At 41.4% G+C, this 27984-nt stretch overlaps 1 protein-coding gene across 1 annotated transcript; it reads right to left on the bottom strand.

Moving 5' to 3' along the window:
• Positions 1 to 26: 26 nt before the first annotated feature.
• Positions 27 to 27875, bottom strand: nr5a1b (nuclear receptor subfamily 5, group A, member 1b). Its single transcript, XM_060935024.1, has 7 exons — positions 27821 to 27875; positions 27301 to 27403; positions 26933 to 27074; positions 26062 to 26744; positions 12591 to 12710; positions 4820 to 4967; positions 27 to 280 (listed from the first exon to the last, which is right to left on the bottom strand). Exons 2-7 carry the CDS (start codon positions 27400 to 27402, stop codon positions 27 to 29), a joined length of 1449 nt encoding a protein of 482 aa, XP_060791007.1. The 5' UTR covers position 27403; positions 27821 to 27875.
• Between the last annotated feature and the right edge of the window lie 109 nt (positions 27876 to 27984).

Raw genomic sequence — 27984 nt, 5'->3', positions numbered from 1 at the left:
TAACCATAAGAGCATGTGTTTATGTGTCAGACACAGGCTCTCTTGGCGTTCAGCATTTCTAAGAGTAGCTTGTTGCATGGTACCTCTCCATTGAGGTGTTTATAGTTCAGGTAATCCTCAGCCTGAGTACTTAGAACTTGGAGCTCTCGCAGATGCAGCAGCAGCTGACTGAATCTGTCCACGTGCTGCGGATATACACACAATGTGTATTCCAGCAACGCACCACTCACCTGGTGATACACATTTTCCACATATTCCTGGTTTTCCAATAGCTTCACATCTGGCATTGAATAAATAAGGAAAAGAGATGAAAGACAAGGGGGGGGGATGCAGTAGGGATAAATAGCAGAGAGAAATAGAGGGAGAAACTGTGAGGGATATGGTGATAGTTACTGACAGAATGAGCAGAAAGAGTACACACACACACACACACACACACACACACACACACACACACACACACATTGAGCTGATATAGTGCACCTAAAATCCATAAGCCCTCAATGCAATAATCAGCCTTTGTTTGGTTGTAAGCCCTAAATTAGTCCAGCTAAGGCAATGATAGGAATAAAGGGCCAATTTCTTGACAGAGTATGAAGCATCTACACACCCCAACATGGGGTCAATCCACTAATCCTTTATTGAAAATAGGCAGCATTAAAATATGGTGATTCAGAAAGTCTTATTTGAAAATAAAGAGATTATCTATTGACAAACAACACCACATATAATTTTATACTTTCATGCTGTCATGGATACACATAAGAACAAATAACCAAATTTAATATGTTCCCACTGTCCACAGATGAAATCAATTTACTAACCTGGGTCAAACTGTACAGACGGTATGACTGAGGCTCTCAAAAAAGCATGTTTTCAGACTGAGTAAACTTGGATACCTCTTCAATATTTTATTCATGCACATGTGAAAAAGTAATGAGTTCTAACTCGGTTCAACAAATATACCTCCATAAATATTCGCAAGCCATTAACAATAAGAGCTGACAAACCCTAAAGAAGTTTTTTTAGGTTTATCAAATCTTTCATAACAACTTTAAATAAAGGCTGTTCCAATACAGTGTCTTGCAAAAGTATTCATCCCCTTGGTGTTTTTCCTGTTTTGTTGCATTACAAGCTGGAATTAAAATTGATTTTTGGGGGGGTTAGCACCATTTGATTCACACAACATGCATACCACTTTTTTTTATTTATTTATTTTAATTTACTACAAAACCAAGATGTGTGTAACAAACAATATAACAAAAAAAACCCATACAACATTAGTGAACCAGGACATAGGACATTCAGTAAGGGCTAGGGACATGGTACTGGGGGGGGGGGGGGGGGGGGGGGGGGGGGGGTTATTAAAATGTATGTGTGTACAGTATGTGTGTGTGTCTGTGAGTGTGTTAGAGGGGGATGTTTGAGTGTGGGTGTGAGGGGGGTATTTGTGTATGCGTGTGTGTGTGTGTGTGTGTGTGTGTGTGTACATGAATACATATGTATATTATCAGTTTAGCAATTATGTAAATGATATGTGAGCAGAAAAGTCCGGGGCATGGGGCATTTAGACATTAGATAAAACACATCATAGGGCCAGTGAGGCGCGTGGATTGGGGGAGCCTTGGGCTCCTGTTCTGTTCGGGATGGTGGGGGCCGGGGGTAGGGGTGGTCTGGGGGGCTCTGCGGCGGCCCTTTCCTGTCCTCTCCTCCTGCTAGGGTTCGGCTTGTACCTCTGATGCACTGGGGCTTGGAGTGGTCAGAGGAAGTCATCTTACCACCCCCCCCTCCATTCTATTTTATTTATTTATTTTTTCTCTTGGGGGTGTGATTGTGTCTGGGGGGATGCGTCAGTTTGCCCGAAGTCTGCTTCTCCCTCCCTTGTCTCTTCCTCCCTCCCAGTGGGACTCATCCTAATCCCCCATGCATACCACTTTAAAGGTGCAAATTGTTTTTTTTTTATTGTGACACAAACAATAATTAAGATGAAAAACAGAAATCTGGAGTGTGCATAGGTATTCACCCCCTTTCATATGAAACCCCTAAATAAGAGCTGGTCCAACCAATTCACTTCATAAGTCACATAATTAGTTGATTAAGCTCTACCTGTGTCCAATCAAAGTGTCACATGATCTGTCACATGATGTCTGTATAAATCAACCCGTTCTGGAAGGACCCTGATTCTGCAACACTACTAAGCAAGCAACATGAAAACCAAGGAGCCTCCAAGCAGGTCAGAGACAAAGTTGTGGAGAAGTATAGATCAGGGTTGGGTTATAAAAAATATCCCAAACATTGAATATCCTACAGAGCACCATTAAATCCATTATTGCAAAATGGAAAGAATATGGCACCACTACAAACCTGACAAGAGAAGGCCACCCACCAAAATTCACAGACCAGGCAAGGAGGGCATTAATCAGAGATGCAACAAAGACACCAAAGATAACACTGAAGGAGCTGCAAAGATCCACAGCGGAGATGGGAGTATCTGTCCATAGGATCACTTTAAGCCATACACTCCACAGAGTGGGGATTTATGGAAGAGTGGCCAGAAAAGAGCCATTTGGAGTTTGCCCAACAGCATGTGACAGACTCCCTAAACACATGGAAGAAGATTCTCTGGTCAAATGAGACTAAAATTGATATTTTTGGCAATCATGGGAAACGCCATGTGTGGTGCAAACCCAACATTTCCCATTACCCTGAGAACACCATTCCTACAGTGAAGCATGGTGGTGGCAGCATTGTGCTGTGGGGATGTTTTTCATCTGCAGGGACAGGAAAACTGGTCAGGATTGAAGGAAAGATGGATGACACTAAGTACAGGGCAATTCTGGAGGAAAACCTGTTTGAGTCAGCCAGAGGTTTGAGACTGGGACGAAGGTTCACATTCCAGCAGGACAATGACCCTAAACATACTGCTGAAGCTACATTGGAGTGGTTTAAAGGGAAACATTTAAATGTGTTGGAATGGCCTAGTCAAAGTCCAGACCTCAGTTCAATTGAGAATCTATGGCATAAATTGAAGATTGCTGTACACCATCACAACCTATCTAACTTGAAGGAGTTGGAGCAGTTTTGCCTTAAGGAATGGGCAAAAATCCCAGTGGCTAGATGTGCTAAGCTATAATAGAGACATGAAAGAGACTATAAAACATGAAAGAGACTATAAAGAGACTTGCAGCTGTAACTGCAGCAAAAGGTGGCTCTACAAAGTATTGACTTTGGGGGGTGAATACCAATGCACACTCCAGATTTCTGTTTTTTCATCTTATTGTTTGTGTCACAATAAAAAAAAATAACTAAAAAAATAAATAATAATTTACTTACATAATAATAATTTATTTACATAATAAATAATAATATTTGCACCGGGCGGCACAGTGGTGTAGTGGTTAGTGCTGTTGCCTCACAGCAAGAAGGTCCGGGTTCGAGCCTCGTGGCCGGCGAGGGCCTTTCTGTGTGGAGTTTGCATGTTCTCCCCGTGTCCGCGTGGGTTTCCTCCGCGTGCTCCGGTTTCCCCCACAGTCCAAAGGCATGCAGGTTAGGTTAACTGGTGACTCTAAATTGACCGTAGGTGTGAATGTGAGTGTGAATGGTTGTCTGTGTCTATGTGTCAGCCCTGTGATGACCTGGCGACTTGTCCAGGGTGTACCCCGCCTTTCGCCCGTAGTCAGCTGGGATAGGCTCCAGCTTGCCTGCGACCCTGTAGAACAGGATAAAGCGGCTAGAGATAATGAGATGAATATTTGCACCTTTAAAGTGGTAGGCATGTTGTGTGAATCAAATGGTACTAACCCCCCAAAAATCCATTTTAAATCCAGCTCGTAATGTGACAAAACAGGACAAACACCAAAGGGGATGAATACTTTTGCAAGACACTGTAGTTGAAGGTTTGCAATTTAATCTATATTCATTTATAAAAACAATATAACTTAAGTACAAGTGCACAATATAACCATAATCCTAACACAATTCCATTAAAGGCAGGGTAGGCGATTTTGGAGAAACCAACCATAGTATGCGAGACTTTGAAATTATCCAACCAAAAAAATCCCACCTCCTCCCTTCAGCTCTCCCTCCAAAGCCACTCCTCCAAAACATATGAATGCACACTACCTGATTACTGCTGGAGGACAAGTCCACGAGACAGAGCACATTGGAGAGGGGGTGTGGAGTGCAGCGCGTCGTTGTCATATCCAACTACCTCATGTTTCATTCACATGTAAGAAAACACCTAACATTATAATGAATATAAACAACAAAGATGACTATTGTTTGTACTCATAATCGAATCCTACTATCTACTCATAGTTCGATAGTAGGGTAGGCTATCCAATCAGTTCATTCAGACCAAATGAAATGACTGTACGAGCTTTTTACTGCCAAAGATGACAGATTTTTTCTTTTTATTATCAGTGCATTTGATTTATTCATTGCTGTCGGGATGTAAAGAGAATTTCAAGAAATATAACAAAAATGCCTCTAAAAACTTACCTACCCTGCCTTTAACTAACTGTAATACAGCTGCCTCCATCATAGGATAACAAATAGAAATGTAATATAGGTAGAACTGTACTGCCTGGGCATCTTTCCTAGCTAAACGCTTCTGCCCCTGCCAAGACACAACACTATCAATACACAATACCATCACACAGTAGTATCAAATAACCAAGTTACCATCAAATACCACAGTAGGAACTGTATAAAAGAATTATGGTATGGTAACAATTAAGGTAAAAAATCAAAGCTTTAGGTATAATATATTATCTTTTTATATTTCATGTTGACAAAAATTGTGTGATTGTGGTCTCACCAGGATTGAACAGGATGAGGTACTTAAAACAGGTGATCTCTCTGCAGTCTAACTGTAGCTCCTGAAGATGCTGGATCAGTTGCTGTGTTGCTCGCACCACCTGACCCAGGGTCACCCCTGCCTGAGTCAGCAAAGAAGTCAGATCCACCTAACAAACATACAACCCCAAATCAGAAAAAAGTTGGGACTGTATGGAAAATACAAATTAAAAAAAAAAAAAAGAAAGCAGTGATTTTTTTTTATTTACTTTGACTTGTATTTCATTGCAGATATTATGAACTCAAGATATTTCATGTTTCGTCTGGTCAACTTCATTTCATTTGTTAATATACATCCATTCCTGCGTTTCAGGCCTGCAACATATTCGAAAAAAGTTGGGATGGGGGCAATGTTGGGCGAGTAATGAGGCAAAACAATTAAATAATGATGTGATTTGAAACAGGTGATGTCAACAAGTGATTGTAATCATGATTTGGTACAAAATCAGTATCCAGGAAAGGCCTAGTCTTTGAGAAGCAAAGATGGGCAGAGGATCTCTGTTTAAAAACAATGCTTCTCAAAGAAAGACATGTAGGGATTTGGATATTTCACCCTTTATGGGACATAATATCATTAAACGATTCAAGAAATCTGGAAGGATTTTCGTGCATAACGGGCAAGGGCGCAAGCCTAAGCTGAACACCCGTGATTCTCTGATCCTTCAGATGGCACTGCATTAAGAACTGTAATTCACCTCAAGCTGATATAACCACATGGGCTTGGGATTACTTTGGTAAACCTTGGTCAACCTCTACAATATGGAGTTACATCCACAAATGCCAGTTAAAACTTTACTGTGCAAAAAGGAAGCCTTATGTTAACTGTGTCCAGAAGTGCCACTGACTTCTCTGGGCTCGGAGGCATCTGGGACGGACCGTCACACAGTGGAAACGTGTATTGTGGTCAGACAAATCAGTATTCCATGTCTTTTTTGTAAGAAATGGATGCTGTGTTCTCAGGACCAAAGACACAAAGGACCATCCAGACTATTACCAGCAAGAAGTCCAAAAGCCAGGGTCTGTCATGGTATGGAGTTGTATAAGTGCCCTTGGCAAAGGTAACTTACACTTCTGTGATGGCAGCATTAATGCAGAAAAGTACACGGAGATTTGGAGCAACGTATGCTGCCTTCAAGATGACATCTTTTCCAGGGATATTTCAACAAGACAATGCAAAACCACATTCAGCACACAAAGGCATGACTACAGGAGAAGGTGCCTGTCAAAATAACACCTGAAATGCTTCATCACTTGCTATCTTCATTCCCTAAACATCCTTTAAGTGTTGTGAGAAGGAATAGCAACATTACAAAGTGGTACATGCATTACCATCCCAACTTTTTTTTTTAAACGTGTTGCAATTAAAATTGAAATGTGTTTATTTTGAAAAAAAAAAACAATAAAATTAATGAGGTAAAACTTCAACGTGCTGCTATGTTGTTTTGAATGTAATACAAGTCAAGGATTATTTATAATCATTGTTTTCAGTTTTAATTTCAATTTCAGCATACTGTCCCAACCTTTTCTGTTTAGGGGTTGTATATATGTGGGTTACTCCCACTATATGGTGCCATTCTACATCCCTAGGACATATCACTGCATATTTTGCTCATTAGTGATTTAAAAGGTAGCATCATGCATAGTTGTATTGTAGCTACTATAAAAATACAATGTGTACCCTAGAATTATTAATTAAAATATAACTGTAAAAGGTAATGGTCAATGACCTGAGAGAGACAAAGGCCCTGTAAAGATGAGTAAAGTTATTGAAATGCAAACTGATTTTGTTTATGTATGTGTTGATTACCGGTATGTACAGTATGTGTTGTCCTGCACAAAGTTTAAGTGCAAAGAAAATATATAAAAATATTTGCTCACGTTTTGCATTACCATGGAAATTACTGTCATATTGCCTGGCTAACAAGGTATTTTCTCATATCCAGTTTAAAAGGACATTTATAAATCTATGTATGATCCTGATACTAGGTAACCATACTGGAATGTAACCACCAATAATGGTTTAGGCTAGTCTCATATTTACACTTGCCCACTATTACTCCAAACAAAAGTAGTAAAGATGAATTTTCTCTATACAGAAATGAATCAGGGGGCGGCACGGTGGTGTAGTGGTTAGTGCTGTTGCCTCACAGCAAGAAGGTCCGGGTTCAAGCCCCATGGCCAGTGAGGGCCTTTCTGTGCGGAGTTTGCATGTTGTCTGCGTGGGTTTCCTCCGGGTGCTCTGGTTTCCCCCACAGTCCAAAGACATGCAGGTTAGGTTAACTGGTGACTCTAAATCGACTGTAGGTGTGAATGGTTGTCTGTGTCTATGTGTCAGCCCTGTGATGACCTGGCGACTTGTCCAGAGTGTACCCCGCCTTTCACCCGTAGTCAGCTGGGATAGGCTCCAGCTTGCCTGCGACCCTGTAGAACAGGATAAAGTGGCTAGAGATAATGAGATGAGAAATGAATCATTTATAGCTGACAATGCATGAATGTTTTATCATTTTGAGTAATAATAACAGAGTAATATAACACTGTAAAAGAAATAACCATAACAACAATCCAGTGGCGACTCATCAATAAGGGGCACTGGAGTGTCACCCCCTCCAAATGCCTAGAGAACAAAGTTGACTTAAACATCCATCCATTCATCCATCCATCCATTATCCGTAACCGCTTATCCTGTGCAGGGTCACAGGCAAGCTGGAGCCTATCCCAGCTGACTATGGGCGAGAGGTGGGGTACACCTTGGACAAGTCGCCAAATCATCGCAGGGCTGACATATAAAGACAAACAATAATTCACACTCACACCTACAGTCAATTTAGAGCCACCAATTAGCCTAACCTGCATGTCTTTGAACTGTGGGGGAAACCAGAGCACCCGGAGGAAACTCACGCAGACACAGGGAGAACATGTAAACTCCACACAGAAAGGCCCCCGTTGGCAACTGGGCTCAAACCCTTCTTGCTGTGAGGCAACAGTGCTAACCACTACACCACCGTGCCACCCAAAATGCAATCCAAATTTGTAAATGTTTGTTTTATGCTCATATAATGTTAGTTACTTTATGCCAATAAAATACATACCTCAGACAAATGGTCATGATTGGGAATGTCCACCTTGTTGTTCCCTTACTACCCTGTTACATTAATAATTTTTCATCATAATTTAACAATGTCAGTATGCTTGTATGCCAAGTGTAAAGGCTTCATGCTTCACTGTTCACTGTACTTCTCCAGCCAATGAGGGGTTTCCAAGCAAACCAAAATTGCTCAATTCACAAACCTGCTAATCGATAAAGTGTTAACCTGGGACAATGCAGTTTGGTCGCACACTTCTTCCTATGAGCTCTTCCTCAAACTATTCCAACTGGTGTTCGATCACTCTACTCAGTATAGTAGAGTGCATTGAAATGCATTGAAATGCAGACGAGAAAACTCGGAAAAACGTTCTGGACATCATCAAGCAAATTCCATTGTCTGACAACAAATATGAGGAGAGTGGAGTGCCTTGCATCTGACGTTTTCGAGACGCTTTTGGACAAACTGAGGAAGGCCGAGGTGATGTCGTTGGCCGTGGATGAGTCCACGGATAACAGTGACGTTGCCCAGCTGTGCCTTTACGTGCGTTTTTTTGATGGTGAATGTTTTTGGGAGGATTTGCTTGGATTAATTCCTATGGAGGGTCGTACTACTGGGGAGATTTTATTTAACAAGATTACTACATTCTTCACTGAAAACAACCTGGATTTGGCATGCATAAACATGCTGCTTACTGACGGTGCTCCCTCCATGGCAGGCAAAGAACAAGGGCTCGCTGCGCGAATGACAGCAGTAGCTCCTCAGTTGCGATCGCTGCATTGCCTCATCCACCAAAGCCTATTGTGCGCGAAGCTCAGTGGCGAATTGAAAAAGTGCATGGACACTGTGATGGCAATAATAAACTTCGTGCGGTGCAACTCTAGCTTACAGCACCGGCTTTTCCGCCAGCTGTTGATTGACATGTCAGCCGAACACAGTGATTTACTAATTCAGAATGACATTAGGTGGCTGAGCAAGGGAAATGCATTGAAACGTTTCAATGAACTACGAGAGGAAATACTGGTGTTTCTCCGGTCGTCAGGATCGAAAAAAGCTGCAAACTTTCTGCCTATAATGGAAAACGAAGAGTTCAATGCAACTGTTTGTTTTTTGAGTGATGTTTTCCAACATTTGAACCAAATCAACACGGAGTTGCAGGGCAGGGGGAAAACAGTCGTTGAACTTGCGGAGAGACTTACTGCTTTTCAAAGAAAGCTCTCGCTGTTCTCAGCTGATCTGCGCCCAGGGAAGATGCTCCACTTCCCAGCACTGAGGACATCTGGCCTGCACATTACCCAGGTGATGTAGAGCTTTATTGACTCTTTGAGAAACAATTTTGCCACTAGGTTTAGTGATTTCAGCATCCCTATTGAAGTGCTGCGATTTGTTAAGGACCCTTTCAGTGTCGATGTCGAGACAGACTTTGGACTGAAAGCGAAGGAGGTGCTGTCTACTTTGAGGGGTCTTTACAGCTCGAACTTATTGACATCCAGTCAACAGATGAGCTGAGGCAGTCATTCCAGCAGGCAGGTTTTGAGAAGTTCTGGACCCATGCAGTCAGCCAAGACAAATTTCCACACTCAAGGAACCTTGCACTTTTTCTTTTGACAATGTTTGGCTCAACATACACATGTGAGTCATCATTCTCACACATGAATGCAATCAAAACACACAATCGCATATCACTTACTGACCAGCATCTCCACCACTCTCTGCGCATTGCCCTGACCTCATACACACCTGACTTTACTTCTCTGGCCAAATAAAAAAAAATGCCATTTCTCACATTAAGATAACATGTGCCACTACAAAAAAGAAGAAAGATAATTTGAGGTATTCATATTGCTGTTTGGAGGGCAGGTAGGCCTGTCACCTTGGGTGGAGGTGTTGAGGGGAATTTTCAATTTCAGTGATGCTGAGCCTGATGTTTTTGTTAATTTTGGCCAAATCAAAAAATGCCATTTCTCACATTAAGATAAGATGTGCCATTACAAAAAAGAAGGGAGATCATTTGGATTTATTTTTTTTTTAAAAATGTGTTGTTGTTAATAGTTGTTTTTAGCTGTTTTTTTTCCTTTTAGTTTACCTCTTAGCTTCTTGAGGTATCCATATTACTGTTTGGAGGGCAGGTAGGCCTGTCACCCTGGGTGGGGGTGTTGAGGGGAATTTTCAATTTCAGTGATGTTGAGCCTGATGTTTTTTGCTCATTTCATTTTCTGTGTTCTGCACAGAATTCTAATAAATTGAATATATCCGCAGCGATGTTTTGAGTTCATTGCTTTAATTGATACCTTGATAAGTCAAATTGCCCGGCCCCTGGTTTAGTTTCAGTTTGATGAACTGGCCCCAGTCCCAAACTAGTTGAATAGCCCTGCTCTACTGAATCAAAAGAGGTCAGAGGGGGACTTTTCAACCTCAAGCAGGGCAACCTGAGTGCTGTGGAGTTCGCGCTCCATTTCAGCATATTGGCAAATATGGAACAAATCTCTCATCTCATCACTGTAATGATGAAGTTCCCCATAGTGTTGGGATTCTCCTGGATGCATGCACACAATCCTCAGATCTTCTTGGTAGAAAGAGAACTCATATGCTGGCCATTACATCAATGTCTAGCTTACAGTCTCAAGGGTCCATCTGTGTGGTGTCCATTACTGTGGAAAGACCAGAAAACAAGCCCCAAGTGGAAATTCCCCCCAAGCACTATGACTTAACAGATGACTTCAACAAAACTAAAGCCAGTGAGCTACTACCTCACTGTACCTATGACTGTGCCATAGAGCCCCTGGTGGGCACAATGCCTCCACATAACTGCATTTACCACTTGTTCACCATGGAATCCCAGGCCATGGATGAATACTTTGAGGAATCCAAACAAAGGGTACATGCATACCTCAACCTTACCAGCATCTGCAGCCTTCTTATTTGTGTAAAAGAAGGGGGGCAGCCTGTGGCCTTGCATAGATTATTGAGAACTGAACCAAGTTACCATCAAGTATCACTATCCTCTGCCACTGGTGCCCTCTGCATTCAGGCAACTCCATGAGGCCAAAATCTTCTTGAAGATGGACCTACACCAGGGGTGTCAAACCTGATCCATAAAGGGCCGTGTGGCTGCAGGTTTTCATTCCAGCCATGCAGCAGCACCCTGATTTGGCTTATTCAATCAACTGACACACCCACCCTTTAATCAAGGGTGGATGTGGCTGCAAGTATTTGACTGTGTGAAGACAGTTCAGTTGATTGAATGAGCCAAGTCAGGTGTGCTGCTGCATGGCTGGAATGAAAACCTGCAGCCACAAGGCCCTTTATGGATCAGGTTTGACACCCCTGACCTACACAATGCTTACAACTTGGTGCATATCCATGGGATGACAAATGGAAGATGTACTTTGGCACAACCTCTGGCCACTTTGAGTGCTGCATGATGCCATAAGGGCTATCTTCATTGTCAGCAGTTTTCCAATGCATTATCAATGATATCATCTTGATCTACTCCCCAAGTAAAGAAACACACTTCCACCATATCAAAAAGGTTCTTGCTCAGCTGCTGTAAAATCAGCTCTATGTTAAGGAAGAGAAATATGAATTCCATGTGTCAAGCATCTCATTCCTCGAATATATCATGAGCCCAGAAGGGATGTTCATGGGCAAAGACAAGGTCATGACTGTCACTAACTGGCCCATTCCCAAAACTCTCAAGGAGCTACAAAGATTCCTGAGTTTTGCCCCAGGAATCTTCTAAAGAAGCTTCATCCGGGGGTTTAGCACCGTCACCTTAACCCCTCACCTCCTTTTTAAAAAGGGACCCAAGAAGCTGAAATGGAACCTCTCAGCAAACCAAGCATTTGAGTGCTTGGTCCTGTCATGTCAACACCGGAGTTGGCATCACAATACATCTCCCGGAGGCCTACAAACATGGCCACCATCAACTACAACACCTAAAGCATTTGGACAAATCACAACACAAGCTGGTCATGTTCACAGTCACCAGCATACTTATCACACACACCTGGACTCAATCATGAGCCAAACCATAAATACACACATTCCTACAGTTCACTGTGAAGTATATGCTCTGTGTTTTTGTTACCAGTCATTATTAAGCCTTTGTATTTGTCTTTCTGATATTCTGGATTTTGATCTTGCTTCTGTTTTTTTTTTCCTGTTTTTTTTATTCTTGCCTTGACTTGTTTACACTATTTGCTAATTGCCTGATCATTGCATGTTTCCTGTACTGAGTTTGCCTTATGATCTGGACCTGTTTGGCTTTCTTAATAAAACTGTTTCTACCTGCACTTTTGTCTGTCCCTGCCGCCTGACAGTTTGTGGTAATTTGCAGAGACAAGAGTGGCAAATGGAACATTTTAAAACTTGAAGCAAATTCTATTGATATTTGGTTTTAATAGTGTTAAAAATGAGTTGAAAATATTTATTCATAGTAATTTTTTAGTTCTCTGATGAGCTTGATAAACAAAAGGTCATTTACTCTCTCAGAAAGTGTATATATTTTATTTACCAGGTATCATGAATATGTTCTTATAGTCATGAAACAAGGTGCACATTGGAACTGGATAATTTAGAAAATTGCAAAAGATTTAGTGAAAATCTTCACATCAACCTAAGTTGACCAGTATGTGTGTATAATTTTACCTTCTGTCCAGTAATGAGCAATATTGTGTCTTGTTCATCATGGTGGACCTGTCTGGAGATATAATCAAGCACCAGCAGCTCACTCCAACAGTTATGTAGTAACTTCATCTGATCCCCCACCTGAGAGAGGGCAAATGAGAGGGAGATATGGGTGAAGGTACATTTTAAACATTCTGGTCAGTACGAAGGGGAAAAAAACCCAAAGGAATACTTACACATACCTGTACCAGTCATTCATTCATTCATTCTCTCTCTCTCTCTCTCTCTCTCTCTCTCATGGAAAACTACATTTGGCAATATGTTGACCTGCCATTGGCTCTAGCTGCTGCTTGCCAAACCTTTTCCAGAGCTTGGTTAACATATCTAGGTGCAGACAGCATCCCTCCATCAGATAATTTGTTGTCGGAGACATTCCATGCAGCTTGACCTCATACCACCCTAATGGTTAGTAAAGCTGACTGTCACAATGCTTTCTGAACAAATCAATACATGGAATTTCTGAAACAGTGTAAGAAAAACTGTCAGAATTCTATTCATTCCAGCCAAAACCTGTCTGAAAATTCACCTTGCAACTTGTCAACCTCTACTCTCTGGAACAGTGAGTCACCAAGGGCCAAGGCTGTCACCTGAGCAACACAAAGCATCTCAATCCAAGCTTGAAGGATTTTAAGGTGGTAAATCTGCTGTTTGCTCGCATGACATCATTAGTAAACCTCCTCAGCTTGCTGTGTGACCTCAAAAATCCATTGACGCTTAGTGAGTCATTTTAAGCTGGATATGGGACTTTCTTTCCTGGTGAAAACAGTCGTTGCATCCATGTAGAGCTGTACCTGCCTTTCCTGAGCCTAGAGCAAATTTTCCTGCAATCCATGCATGGAGAATGGCTTTCTGGTCCAATATATACTGGATTAAAGTTTTACTTATATATGAAATTCCTGACATAGCAGTGGGTCAAGAACTCTTTTAGTTGTTGTTTTGGGGGTGTTTCCTCCTTCATCCTTCTCTTTATGAGGTGAAATGCATGCTCAGTTGGGTTAAGGTCTGGTGATTGACTTGGCCAGTCTAAAACCCTCCACTTTTCCCTCTGATGAAATCCTTTGTTGTCTTGGCAATGTGTTTTGGGTAATTATCTTGTAGCATGATGAAGTTCCTCCCAATTATATTGGATGCCTCTTTTTGTAAATTGACAGACAGAGTGATGCTGTTGATTTCTGAACTCATTCTGCTGCTACCATCATGAGTTACATCGTCAATGAAAATTAGTGAGCCCATTCCAAAAGCAGCCATGCAAGCCTAAGCCATGACACTACCTCCACTGTATTTGACCAATTAGCTTGTATGTTTTGAATCATGAGCAGATCCTTTTTTGGTTCCAGAATTTTTCTGTTTTTTTTCTGGAAATTTTCTGTCCATCCATCCAACCATTATCTGTAGCCACTTATCCTGTACAGGGTCGTGGGCAAGCTGGAGCCTATCCCAGCTGACTATGGGTGAGAGGTGCGGTACACCCTGGACAAGTTGCCAGATCATCACAGGGCTGACACACAGAGACAAACAACCATTCCCACTCACATTCACTAGTGTTGTAGATCTAGATAAATCCAGTGACGATAGACCAAATTTTAATATGCCTAAAGTCAATGTTAATGTCAATAATGACTATTATAAATTGCCAATGGTAGACCCTCTGATGATAATGTTCTTCTAAAAATATTCTATTTCTAAATCTAAGTTAGTAAAAGTCAGCTAAAAAAAGGCAGACATGTTCGTTAGAATTTAATGTCTGGTCTGGTCATCTAACCTTGTCAGATATAGGGTCGTCTTGCTGCTGTCCAAAATAGTCCGCCATTCGTCCCTGGCGACCATCACGACGGGCGATCCGAACTTTATCTTGGTGATTTTCTGATATTTTTTCTTCGTAGTTTGGCTTTCGCCATTTCCACCAACGGAACTTCGTTTCATTATCTCATTCAAGAGAAAGCCAAGCAGGCGATAAATGCAGATGAAATGCAGACGCAAAAAAACAAACAAAATGGTTGAGTGTCGCGGGTTTTCTCGTTTTTTCGCGTGTATCATTAATAGCGCCATCTGTATGCTTTATTGGTAACTGCTAAGACATTGGGTGGCTCAGTGTGACCCCGCGGCAAGGAACCAAATTCCACTCGATTCATATGCATGCTTGATCTGCGCGTGCATGCCTCCGGCATTCACTCCAATCCCCCCGTTATGCCGATCGGTGTACCAACCAGGGAATTGGCATATACCGCGGGGTACACACTTGAGTCCACCCATACAATGTCAGACACACGAAAAGCGGAAAGTCAACTATTAATTTTCGTCAACATAAACGGATCAAGTTCAGGGCCGTAGCAGCATTTTAAAATCACTGAGGCCCGTGATGCACAAAGTGTGCGCCGAAAAATTTTCGACATGTTTAAATGAGGGGCGGCACGGTGGTGTAGCGGTTAGCGCTGTCGCCTCACAGCAAGAAGGTCTGGGTTCGAGCCCCATGGCCGGTGAGGGCCTTTCTGCGCGTGGGTTCCGCGTGGGTTTCCTCTGGGTGCTCCGGTTTCCTCCACAGTCCAAAGACATGCAGGTTAGGTTAACTGGTGACTCTAAATTGACCGTAGGTGTGAATGTGAGTGTGAATGGTTGTCTGTATCTATGTGTCAGCCTTGTGATGACCTGGCGACTTGTCCAGGGTGTACCCCGCCTTTCACCTGTAATCAGCTGGGATAGGCTCCAGCTTGCCTGCGACCCTGTAGAACAGGATAAAGCGGCTAGAGATAATGAGATGAGATGTTTAAATGAGAGGGGTGAATTACACACCACACAAGAGATCTATTCCTGAAATTACTTTTAATGGTGTTTGAACTGAATATCATCAGTTTTGAAAAAAAAAATCATGTATGTGGCAAGAGTAAGAATAATTTAAGCTTGTTTGATCTGGCCCAACCAATGAGGACAAAACTGCACTGCTTCAAAAATGTAAATTGAACAGCTTGATGAAAGTGCGCTGATGGTTACCATGGAAACCCCGTGTCTACTGCACTGCGTTCCTCCCCCGAGTCGCGCACTCATTCGTTTGTGTTCTTGGTCTCAGAGCGGCGCGCACGAAACAGACACAGAAGACAGAATCAACGTTTAACATAATTAACAATACACTTTTTACTGAGATGTTTTAACATTATTCTTTATTTTTTTATCCAGTTGAATATTTAGTGTACAAATGTATTTTCAGCTCTTAAAAATGACCGAGGTCCGGACTGCGGGGGCCTCATAGCTGGCTACGGCCATGATCAAGTTATATATATATTTTAACTAATCATGTGTAGTAAGGGCGGGCAGGAGATTTTTATGTTGTCAGCGGGAGGTCGGGAGGATTTTCTAAATGTTCCCTAAAGTGGGAGATCTCCCGCCCATGGCGGGAGAGTTGGAGCCTCTGCTCACAATGTTCCTGTAAACAACTGTTGTTGTTTTCCTTGGCAGACCTGTTTGATGTCTGGTTGTTAGTACACCAGTGGTTTCTTTGTTTTTCAGGACATTCCAAATTGTTATATTTCCTGTGCCTGATGCTGGTGAAATGGATATGACTGATTTTTCCCTCTTCTCGGCCTCAAAATGGCTTGCTTTAGTCCCATAGAAATCTCTCTGGTCTTCATGTGACCCAGCCCTCAACAACACCAACAGATTTGCCCAGGAATTGTTCCATCTCTTAGAGAATGAGCTGCTGCAGCCCATGGAAGAGAGGGGAAAAAGAAAAAGATGAATTAAAATGCAGGAGGATTTTGGATTGGCAATGCTCTGATATCATACTTCTCCTTTCATCCTGTCCCATTCATGTCAAGTGCCACTGGCTACAGTGGCTTCTTTCATGGACCTGTGAGGATGACAGGGCTTGTGTTCCATGGGCTTTGCAAATGAAAACATGTTGACCTCTGGCACTGTCAGTGAATTACTCCACCACTTGTTTCCCCATCTTCTCTGGTTTCTTGGGGTTGGGTCTCTGCCACCACCTGCAGGAATCAGAGGGCTAATTCCAATTATCTGCATTCAGCTCCCACCTGGATGTGCTTCAACCCAACCCACTCCAGCACGGCTCTGACTGGATTTGAGGCAGCAAAGAGCGTGCTGATAGCTAGACTTCCTTGATCAATAATTATTGGATTTGGCTCCCCACTCACCTTTGAGTCAACCACATTCCAAGGCCATACCCACTAACATATCGAAGTATGTCTGGATATTATCCTGGGGTGTCATCCTGGCTAGGATGATGGAGATCATTGGCAATATCACAAGGGATGATCAATGGAAGCTGTAGACATAAAATGGTTTTTGGTTAAGACAGCTGTTTTACTGGACATCCCAACAGCCAGACAAAGAGAAAAATTGCATGTGTTATTGGTAAGCACAAGCAGACTTCAAACATGTCACACTGTGGCAAAATCCAGCATTCCTATCTGTCTTAGCTGTATAATGGGCATTCAGCTGAGATTGAACTAGATCAAAGTTCTTATTTTACTAACCATGTCAAGCATTAAATTATTCATCTAGTGGCAATGAGTTGAGGCAGTCAACTATGAAAAAAGGTGAACAAATAGAGGCAATGCAAATTTGTCAAACTTGCCAACTCAAACTATCAAAACTATGGAAGGAGGCAGTCCCTGTGGTTCTTTTGTTGATGGTTCCTGAATAGGAACAGTTGGTTCTGCAGATGACCCACAAAGCAGATGAATCCATCCTGGTCCCATGTGATGATTACCTGTCCAATGAGGTAGAGGTTGTTGGTTGCAAGCAGAATTATAAGTCTTCTCGTGTCTTTTATTGTACTAACCTTTTACAGCAGTACTAACCCTGCCCCTTGAGAAAAATAAAATGCAAAATAATAGGATATACTTAATCAATTGTTATTTTATAGCCTACCAAATAGTGAGGGTAGAACCCATATTGTGAAATTAAACCAAATGTGATGAATTACATTTTTGTAATAATTACAACCAGAGGTGGACAAAGTACCCAACTTCATTACTTAAGTCAAAGTACAGATCCCACTGATCAAATGTTACTCCGATACAAATGAAAGTTGTACAGTCAAATTTTTACTGAAGTTAAAGCACTGAAGTACTTCCTTTTAAAAACACTTAAGTATTAAAAGTACATTTTCTGTCAACACATTGTTGTATTATTGCCACAACGCTTACAAAACTTCATGCCTCTGAAGCAACCTACTGGATTATTTTGTGAATTCTCAAAATGAACGCATGCTGTGCCATCATGGTGGTTTAACGTTAAGCTAGCTAGTCAGTGAAGCTCCACCTGACATGCTAGCAAACTCTTTTCAAACTCAAAATCATATTGGGTAGCTAATGCTGCTAGAAAAGAAAGATTTCTACATCATTTATTTGGCAAGATTATGCTAAAACATATTTCTGAAAGGACTTCAGATAAGTTAACGTTATTCATGTTAGCGTAACTCCGTTTTTACATGCTAACTAACAGTGTCCAAGTTAACTAGCTATGTGTTAACATTAGCCATGAACAAGACTATGGCAACTTGGTGGGCAAATCTATAGACTAACCAGACTAACTTCAGATACGTTAACGTTATTCATGTTAGCGTAACTCCGTTTTTACATGCTAACTAACAGTGTCCAAGTTAACTAGCTATGTGTTAACATTAGCTGTGGACAAGGCTATGGCAACTTGGTGGGCAAATCCATAGACTAACCAGACTAACTTCGGATACATTAACGTTATTCATGTTAGCGTAACTCCGTTTTTACATGCTAACTAACAGTGTCCAAGTTAACTCGCTATGTGTTAACATTAACTGTGGACAAGGCTATGGGAACTTGGCGGGCAAATCCATAGAAATCCATTCATCCATTCATTGACTAACCAGACTGCATCACTATTGCAATGTTACTGCTAGCTCTAAAAGCACAGACAACTTAATTGCAAGCTTTCTCTTGGAATAAAATGTTTACATACCTCAATATGCTTCCGCAAGTTGGACAGCAAGTTTTTGTAGGCCTTGATGTGGTTCATTTTAGGTAAACAAAGCAAACATTTAAAACGAAACGAATCTTTAATCCTTGCAGAAAACTGAAACATGGCTTCTAGGTATGGCCATGGGTGTGTGCATTCCCCAGAAGAACCACTTCCTTCCATGATTGTGTTTAAATAATGCTGCTGAGAAATCATTGATCTTGATTTTATACAGTCTATGGATGTGACCTGACCCTAGTGATTACTGATAGGCTGTCTCAGTGTCACCAGAGAAAAAACCATCACATTTTAGAAAAAAAAAAGAAAAAAACATCCACTTTCTAAGTTGCTTCATAGTAACAAGTAACGAAGAAAAGTAGTGGAGTAAAAAGTACGATATTTGTCTTTCAAATGTAATGAAGTTAAAGTCATAAGTTTCTAAAAAAATAATGCTCAAGTAAAGTACAGATACTCAAAAAGTGTACTTAAGTACAGTACTCAAGTAAATGTACTTTGTTAATGTCCACCTCTGATTACAACTAGGATTATTCATGCAGTAATATATTGGCAATATACTAGACTCCATTTACCTTTTTATTTGAATGCTTGCCATCTTCTTATGATTGTATTCTTCTTCTTTTATTTTTTTCATTTTTAAATTGCTTTTATGCTATCTCTTCTTACTATTGACAACAAGAAAAACATGATTTTACTTACACTTATTCAGTCTGCATTTTCTCTGAATTGGCGACCCAGAAAAAATAACCTAAGTAGCTGCCAAACCTGAATGCAAGTTTTCCCCACATAAATACTGATATAATCTAAGTCAACTCTGAACATGGCCTCAAGAATATAAGGACACTAAGAGTGCAACTGCATACATTCACTGGCCACTTTATTAGGTACATCTGTTCAACTACTTGTTAACACAGATATCTAATTAGCCAATCACATAGCAGCAACTCAGTGCATTTAGGCATGTAGACATGGTCAAGATGACGTGCTGAAGTTCAAACCGAGCATCAGAATGGGGAAGAAAGGTGATTTTAGTGACTTTGAACGTGGCAAGGTTGTTGGTGCCAGACAGACTGGTCTGAATATTTCAGAAACTGCTGATCTACTGGGAATTTCATGCACAACCATCTCTAGGGTTTACAGAGAATGGTCTGAAAAAGAGAAAGTATCCAGTGAGCGGCAGTTCTCTGGGCGAAAATGCCTTGTTCATGCCAGAGGTCAGAGGAGAAAGGCCAGACTGGCTCAAGATGATAGAAGGGCAACAGTAACTCAGATAACCACTTGATACAACCAAGGTAAGCAGAAGACCATCTCTGAATGCACAACACATTGAACCTTGAAGCAGATGGGCTACAGCAGCAGAAGACCACACCGGGTGCCATGCCTGTCAGCTAAGAACAGGAAACTGAGGCTACAATTTGCACAGGCTCACCAAAATTGGACAATAGAAGATTGGAAAAACGTTGCCTGGTCTGAGGAGTCTCGATTTTTGCTGCAACATTTGGATGATAGGGTTAGAATTTGGCGTAAACAACATGAAAGCATGGATCCATCCTGCCTTGTATCAATGGTTCAGGTTGGTGTTGGTGGTGTAATGGTGTGGGGGATATTTTCTTGGCACATTTTGGGCCCCTTAGTACCAATTGAGCATCATTTAAAGGCCACAACCTACCTGAGTATTGTTGCTGACCATGTCCATCCCTTTATGACCACATCTTGTGATGGCTACTTCCAGCAGGATAACGCGCCATGTCACAAAGCTCAAATAATCTCAAACTGGTTTCGTGAACATGACAAAGACTTCACTGTACTCAAATGGCTTCCACAGTCACCAGATTTCAAACCAATAGAGCACCTTTGGAATGTGGTGGAACGGGGGATTCGCATCATGGATGTGCAGCCGACAAATCCGTAGCAATGTGTGTGATACTATTATGTCAGTATGGACCAAAATCTCGGAGGAATGTTTCCAGCACCTTGTTGAATCTATGCCATGAAGAAGTAAGGCAGTTCTGAAAGCAAAAGGGGGTCCAACCCAGTACTAGCAAGCTGTATCTAATAAAGTGGCCGGTGAGTGTATACCCTTGACTCTACATACTAAATGTAATTGCTCATATCCAGAAGTTGTTTTTCTGTTAGGAAATTCAATATGTGTGTTTAGTTCACCTGGCCAGGTGTGACAATATAAGGTGGAAACAGTCCATCAGCACAGTGACAGTAATGAAAGCAGTTTTTGTGCACTCAGTTGTTGAACCCAAATCCGCTCCCACAACCATTATTACTGAGCTGAGCTCAACTGCATCTGGACTAAATGCAGATAGATTTAAATGCAGCTGGGCACATATTTTTTCTCATGATGAGTCAGGGATGACAGGACAGTCTATAGCAGGCAGCTGTGTGTGTGTGTGTGTGTGTGTGTGTGTGTGTGTGTGTGTGTGTGTGTGTGTGTGTGTGTGTGTGTGTGTGTGTGTGTGTTATGCATGGTAAGAGCTCTGTTTGTGACATACATGTGTACCTTTGATATTGTTTAAATAAGCACCACTGTTGTATAAAAAAAATTCAGTAGATAGAAATACTTGACAAATGGTTTAAGTAAAAGTTAATGTAACCATTTATAAGCTGACATAAACTACTCAGATAATTAAAACTATGTCATATTGATATGATTTAATGTAATAAAGTAAACAAGACCAGCAATGATGGCATAGCTCACTCCGGCCTCATCTAGTCCAGAAGGAATGATCTAAAGTGGGCCACCTTGCACAATAAATGTTGCAAGCTATATACACTATATACAAGCTATACACAAGCTATACATAGACCCTAGGAATACTTACCTATTTGCCAGAAAGAATCCAAAACGGCAAGGAATTGACCAAGAAGAAGTGATTTTTGTTGAACTGCTCATTAAGGATTAATTAGTCCATAACTTCATTAATAATTGTAATTAAACAAATCTGGGTAGAGGTTCTATGCACCCCAGGCAGACCTACCTTCCAGCTAAAAAGAATAAAAATCGGTGAAGAATTGAGAGAGAAGAAGCGATTTTCATGAAATGTGGACGCCACCAGATGGATGACGCACAACAGACGATGGACAATAGACGACATACAACGGATGAGAGATGACGGACAACACATGATGGTATAAGCTCATCGCCTGTTGGCCAGATGAGCTAATAACTATAAAAAAAATTTTTAAACGCTATGGTTTTCCCTATGTTGTTTTACATGTTTTATATATGATACAATTTTAGACAAACTGTTAACTGGAAAGACAATATGCTTTTCAATAATCAAAACCATTTTTGAAGCTTCATCTTGCCTTTATCAGAATGGACACTGATAGTATTTTTTTTTTTGTTCATACTTTGGTGATTTGGCAGTAATTATTCAGCTGTATTAGCAGGTCTGGAGCATCCCTATTAGCAGCTCCTATTTTCACTTGGAGAAACACTGCGAACGTGTTAGTTTTATAATAGATTTTGATAATCTGTCGAGCAAGCTCTGTAATATAAAAAATAAATAAATCTAGTAAATATTATAAAATATTATTATGCAACCTAAATAACAGTTTCTTGATTTGAAAGATATCACTACTTTGAGGCGGCACGGTGGTGTAGTGGTTAGCGCTGTCGCCTCACAGCAAGAAGGTCCGGGTTCAAGCTCCGTGGCCGGCAAGGGCCTTTCTGTGCGGAGTTTGCATGTTCTCCCCATGTACGCGTGGGTTTCCTCCGGGTGCTCTGGTTTCCCCCACAGTCCAAAGACATGCAGGTTAGGTTAACTGGTGACTCTAAATTGACCGTAGGTGTGAATGTGAGTGTGAATGGTTGTCTGTGTCTATGTGTCAGCCCTGTGATGACCTGGCGACTTGTCCAGAGTGTACCCCGCCTTTCGCCCATAGTCAGCTGGGATAGGCTCCAGCTTGCCTGCGACCCTGTAGAACAGGATAAAGCGGCTAGAGATAATGAGATGAGATGAGATCACTACTTTGAAACGGTTAGCTTGCTTCCTCAGTCACATTATATAGAAGACAAAGCTTGCCAGAAAATTCCACAAGGTGTCTGGTTGAAGATTTGAATGCAGTTCCACAAATTGCTATTTTGTCAATGAAAGTGTTTTCTTTTTCAGCAGCCCTGTTTGTCAGTGTTTGCAGGGCACAGCGGCAGGGTAAAATTTAAAAAGAATATGCAATATTTCTTTTTACAGATTGATGCCACAACAACAGGAAGCATTTGATATTACTCACAGCCATCGTCACTCACAACCATCAGATAAATTTGTCGAGAGAGGGGTGTGCAACTGAAGTTTACCAAATGTTATTCTGCAAGTTTCTTGCTACAGTATATTTTTCCAGATCATTAAGTCCTTAAAATTACAGTGTATACTGCAAAATTATATACTCTGAACATGAATAATTTGGAATATTGGTAAACTTCACATTATCTGGAGGAGCTGTGTTTTATTAGGAGTAGAACTCTAGGAACAAGATTGATGATCACAAAGCGATTTGTACGCCTGGGAGAAACAACACACATGCACTCACTGGCCACTTTAATAGAAAGTTGTTCTTGATTCTAAGATTCCTGTTCGAGGCTGACAGGAGTGAAACCCAATGTGGTCTTCAGCTGTTGCATGCTGAGATGCTTTTCTGCTCACCACGGTTGTAATGAGTTACTGTGAGTTACTATATCCTTCCTGGCGGCTCAAACCAATCTGGCCATTTTCCTCTGACCTCTCTTATCAACAAGGCATTTCCAATCACAGAACTGTTGCTCACTCAGTGTTTTTTGTTTTTCATACCATGCTGTGTACTCTAGAGACTGTTGTGTGTGAAAACCACAGGAGATCAGCAGTTTCTGAAATACTCAGACTAGTCCATCTTGCACCAACACCCATGCCACAGTGAAAGTCACAGAGGTCACAATTTTCCCCATTCTGATGTTTGAAGTGAACATTAACTGAAGCTCGTCATTTGTAGCTGCATGATTTTATGCATTGTGCTGCTGCCAAGGGATTGGCTGATTAGATAATTGCACAAAACAGCAGGTGGATGGGTGTGCCTAATAAAGTGGCCAGTGAGTGAATCTGCAAACCGACTCCGACAGATACAAACGTACAAGATGAACTTGCTGAGTGAAGCCTTTAAAACTCAGGTTATGGTTAGGATTAGAGTTACTGTCATATCACCATATCATTTGCAAACCTTTTCATGCCCCTTCACTATAACTGTATAATCAAGTTTCCTGTTATATTGATGTAAAGAATTGTTGTTTGGAAGTCACTAATAGGGAGCAGTGTTACTGAAATTGGATTTTAGGTGGTATTAGATCTGGAGTAAAATTTCTACTGGTGTTAGTCTTGGGGTCAATGTTGTGGTTGTATTGATGACCATCCAAGGCTTATACAGTGTCTTGCAAAAGTACTCATCCCCCTTGGTGTTTGTCCTGTTTTGTCGCATTATAAGCTGGAATTAAAATGGATTTTGGGGGGTTAGCACCATTTGATTTACACAATATGTTGACAACTTTAAAGGTGCAAATTGTTTTTATTGTGACACAAACAATAATTAATATGAAAAACAGAAATCTGTAGTGTGTATAGGTATTCACCCCCCAAAGTCAATACTTTGTAGAGCCACCTTTTGCTGCAATTACAGCTGCAAGTCTCTTGGGGTATGTCTCTATTAGCTTAGCACATCTAGCCACTGGGATTTTTGCCCATTCCTCAAGGCAAACTGCTCCAACTCCTTCAAGATAGGAGGGTTGCGTTGGTAGCAATCTTCAAGTTATGCCACAGGTTCTCAATTGAATTGAGGTCTGGACTTTGACTAGGCCATTCCAAGACATTTAAATGTTTCCCTTTACACCATTCCAGTGTAGATTTAGCAGTATGTTTCGGGTCATTGTCCTGCTGGAATGTGAACCTTCATCTCAGTCTCAAACCTCTGGCTGACTCAAACAGATTTTCCTCCAGAATTGTCTTGTATTTAGTGCCATCCATCTTTCCTTTAGTCCTGACCAGCTTTCCTGTCCCTGCAGATGAAATACATCCCTACAGCATGATGCTGCCACCACCACGCTTCACTGTAGGAATGGTGTTCTCAGGTGATGGGAAATGTTGGGTTTGCACCACACATGGCGTTTCCCACGATTGCCAAAAAGTTCAATTTTAGTCTCATCTGACCAGAGAATCTTCTTTCATGTGTTTGGGGAGTCTGCCACATGCTGTTGGGCAAACTCCAAATGGCTCTTTTCAGGCCACTCTTCCATAAAGCCTCGCTCTGTGGAGTGTATGGCTAAAAGTGGTCCAATGGACAGATACTCCCATCTCCGCTGTGGATCTTTGCAGCTCCTTCAGTGTTATCTTTGGTGTCTTTGTTGCGTCTCTGTTTAATGCCCTCCTTACCCGGTCTGTGAGTTTTGGTGGGCGGTCTTCTCTTGTCAGGTTTGTAGTGGTGCCATATTCTTTCCATTTTGCTATAATGGATTTAATGGTGCTCCGTGGGCTATTCAAAGTTTGGGATATTTTGTTTATAACCCAACCCTGATCTATACTTCTCCACAACTTTGTCTCTGACCTGTTTGGAGGCTCCTTGGTTTTCATGTTGCTTGCTTAGTAGTGTTGCAGAGTCAGGGTCCTTCCAGAACAGGTTGATTTATACAGACATCATGTGACAGATCATGTGACACTTTGCACACAGGTGGATCTTCTCATCTCATCTCATCTCATTATCTCTAGCTGCTTTATCCTGTTCTACAGGGTCGCAGGCAAGCTGGAGCCTATCCCAGCTGACTATGGGCAAAAGGTGGGGTACACCCTGGACAAGTCGCCAGGCCATCACAGGGCTGACACATAGACACAGACAACCATTCACACTCACACCTATGGTCAATTTAGAGTCACCAGTTAACCTAACCTGCATGTCTTTGGACTGTGGGGGAAACCGGAGCACCCGGAGGAAACCCACGCGGACACGGTGAGAACATGCAAACTCCGCACAGAAAGGCCCTTGCCAGCCATGGGGCTCGAACCCGGACCTTCTTGCTGTGAGGTGACAGCGCTAACCACTATACCACCATGCCACCCAGGTGGATCTTAATCAACTAATTATATGACTTGTGAAGTGAATTGGTTGGACCAGCTCTTATTTAGGGGTCTCATACGAAAGGGGTTGAATACCTATGCACACTCCAGATTTCTGTTTTTTCATCTTAATTATTGTTTGTGTCACAATAAGACAACAATTTGCACCTTTAAAGTGGTAGGCATGTTGTGTAAATCAAATGGTGCTAACCCCCCAAAACAGGACAAACACCAAGGGGGATGAATACTTTTGCAAGACACTGTATTAGTGTTGTGGGGTTAACGTTCATGAGATGTTTATTATGTTAGATTACATTTACTGCATTGGAACACTGCTCACCCTCTATACACCCTTTCCCCTCTTCTGCGTGTTTCTCCCTTACCTTTAGTTCTTTGAAGAAGTTGCAATTCCGTGCCCATTCCACAATGAAGAATAGTGTTTGGTCTGCGATGTTGCACATTAGGCCAAAGGTTGAGAGTGGTTCAATGCTGCTGGAGCTCTGGTTCTGTTGCAGAAGCGCCAGGTGAGTGCTGATCTTATTCCGCACCAGCAGCTCATCCTGTTCACAGCGCACAAACTCCAAAACCAGTGCTGGTAAATCCAGGCCTGTGTGGGGTGTGGGTGAGCTCATAGTCTGAGTCTGATCAGTATAAGTGTATCCCCCAGAGGAGCCAGGCGAAGCGCTACTGGCATAGTGGTCAGGAAACTCAGATTTGATGGTGTGACAGGGCAAAGATTGGTAAGGATACTGAGAAGGTATTGGGCTGTGGGAATCCATAATCAAGCAGCCAGGGGTAGTGTACAGGCCCTGCTCATAATCTGCAGATGTGGTGGAAGATGGCATCTTTAGGAGGATGTTTTTAGGAGTGGAAATGTCTGGCAGATTGGGCAATAAGCTACTAAGGGTATAATCTGTCTGGGCTGGTGACAGGACAGGTGGCATGGACCCCATCTTTAGCCCACTCTCCTGGTTTATAGCTTTTTTCTGCTGCTTTAAAGCTCGGTCTCGCTTGTACATTGGCCCAAACTTATTTCGACCTCCTCGCATTCGGTCTGCACGAACTGCTGAAAATAATCAGGGAGAAAAGCTTCTGAAAATCCTCAGAAACCTTTCAAAAAATTCGCAAAAGCTTAGGGGGTGTACTTGTCTCCTTGTAGTTATGTCATTTATAAAATAAATTAATCCATTTATGGCTATTGCAGACTGTTAAATCCTTTGATTTAAAAAAAAAAGTGTTTAGTTTAGTGCTTACCTTCGAGTCGCATGCCCACATTGAGGCACTTCTGGAAGCGACAGAAAGGACAACGCTTTCTCTGTGTCTTATCAATTTTACACCCCTGGCTCTCTGCGCAGGTATAGCGCTTATTGTTCTGTACGGTCCTCTTAAAGAAGCCCTTTAAACACAAATCCATATGTCATATGAAATTCTGAATACACACTAGCTATATCAACAAGACACAGAAACATATTTTTAAATCTTGCTTCTAAATTAGCTAATTAGGTCCAAATTGAGGCCTCTGGAGATAGATAGCTTTCTTCAAATATATACATTTTTACACCAGTTTTGAATTCCTGATGAAACCTTTAAAAAAAAAAAAAAGAAGAGGTGTTAGTTTGTACCTTGCAGCTTTCGCATGTTAGCAAACCATAGTGATAGCCAGACACATTGTCCCCACACACTGGGCACAACTCCTCCATATCCACACCATAGATGCATTCCATCCTGAATTATAACACACAGCAACAAGAAGGCAACTAGAATTATCTACCAACTGTTAGTGCTAACAGAAATCAAATACAATATTTAAACTTGTAACTTTATCATAAACTTATTGTTTTAATATTATCAAATATATTTTGGCCTATATAAGAGATCGTAAAGACTGAGAATTTTTAAAAATTATCTAATGTGAGCTATTTCCATCTAGTATTCTGATATATGGGTATTTTTGAGCATAATTTAAGTTCTGATAAACCATATTTAATTACCTATTTAATTAATGATGATGATGATGATGATGATGATGATGATGATGAGAAACCATACGTTTATCCATGATTAAAAATACAACATACAACATACTCCTATTTATGAATTAATATATTTCATGCAAAACAGCTCCAGTTCTATGTGAGTTACCTGTGGGGTCACCGTCACTTTTCTCCTGCGGAAAGACAGGCAAAAAGGCAGAAACTGTTATCCGTCAAAAGCCTTCTATTCCAGAAAAAGAAGGCTCAGAACTGCTGGGACTGTAACACTTACGTAGTTTGATGGCTCCAAGCCACTTGCGTGACATCTCTTTA

This window comes from Neoarius graeffei, chromosome 12 (genome assembly GCF_027579695.1).
Source record: "Neoarius graeffei isolate fNeoGra1 chromosome 12, fNeoGra1.pri, whole genome shotgun sequence".
NCBI classification, from domain to species: domain Eukaryota; kingdom Metazoa; phylum Chordata; class Actinopteri; order Siluriformes; family Ariidae; genus Neoarius; species Neoarius graeffei.
Note: the sequence above shows the minus strand (reverse complement) of the source record. Positions and strands in the feature narration are given on the sequence as shown.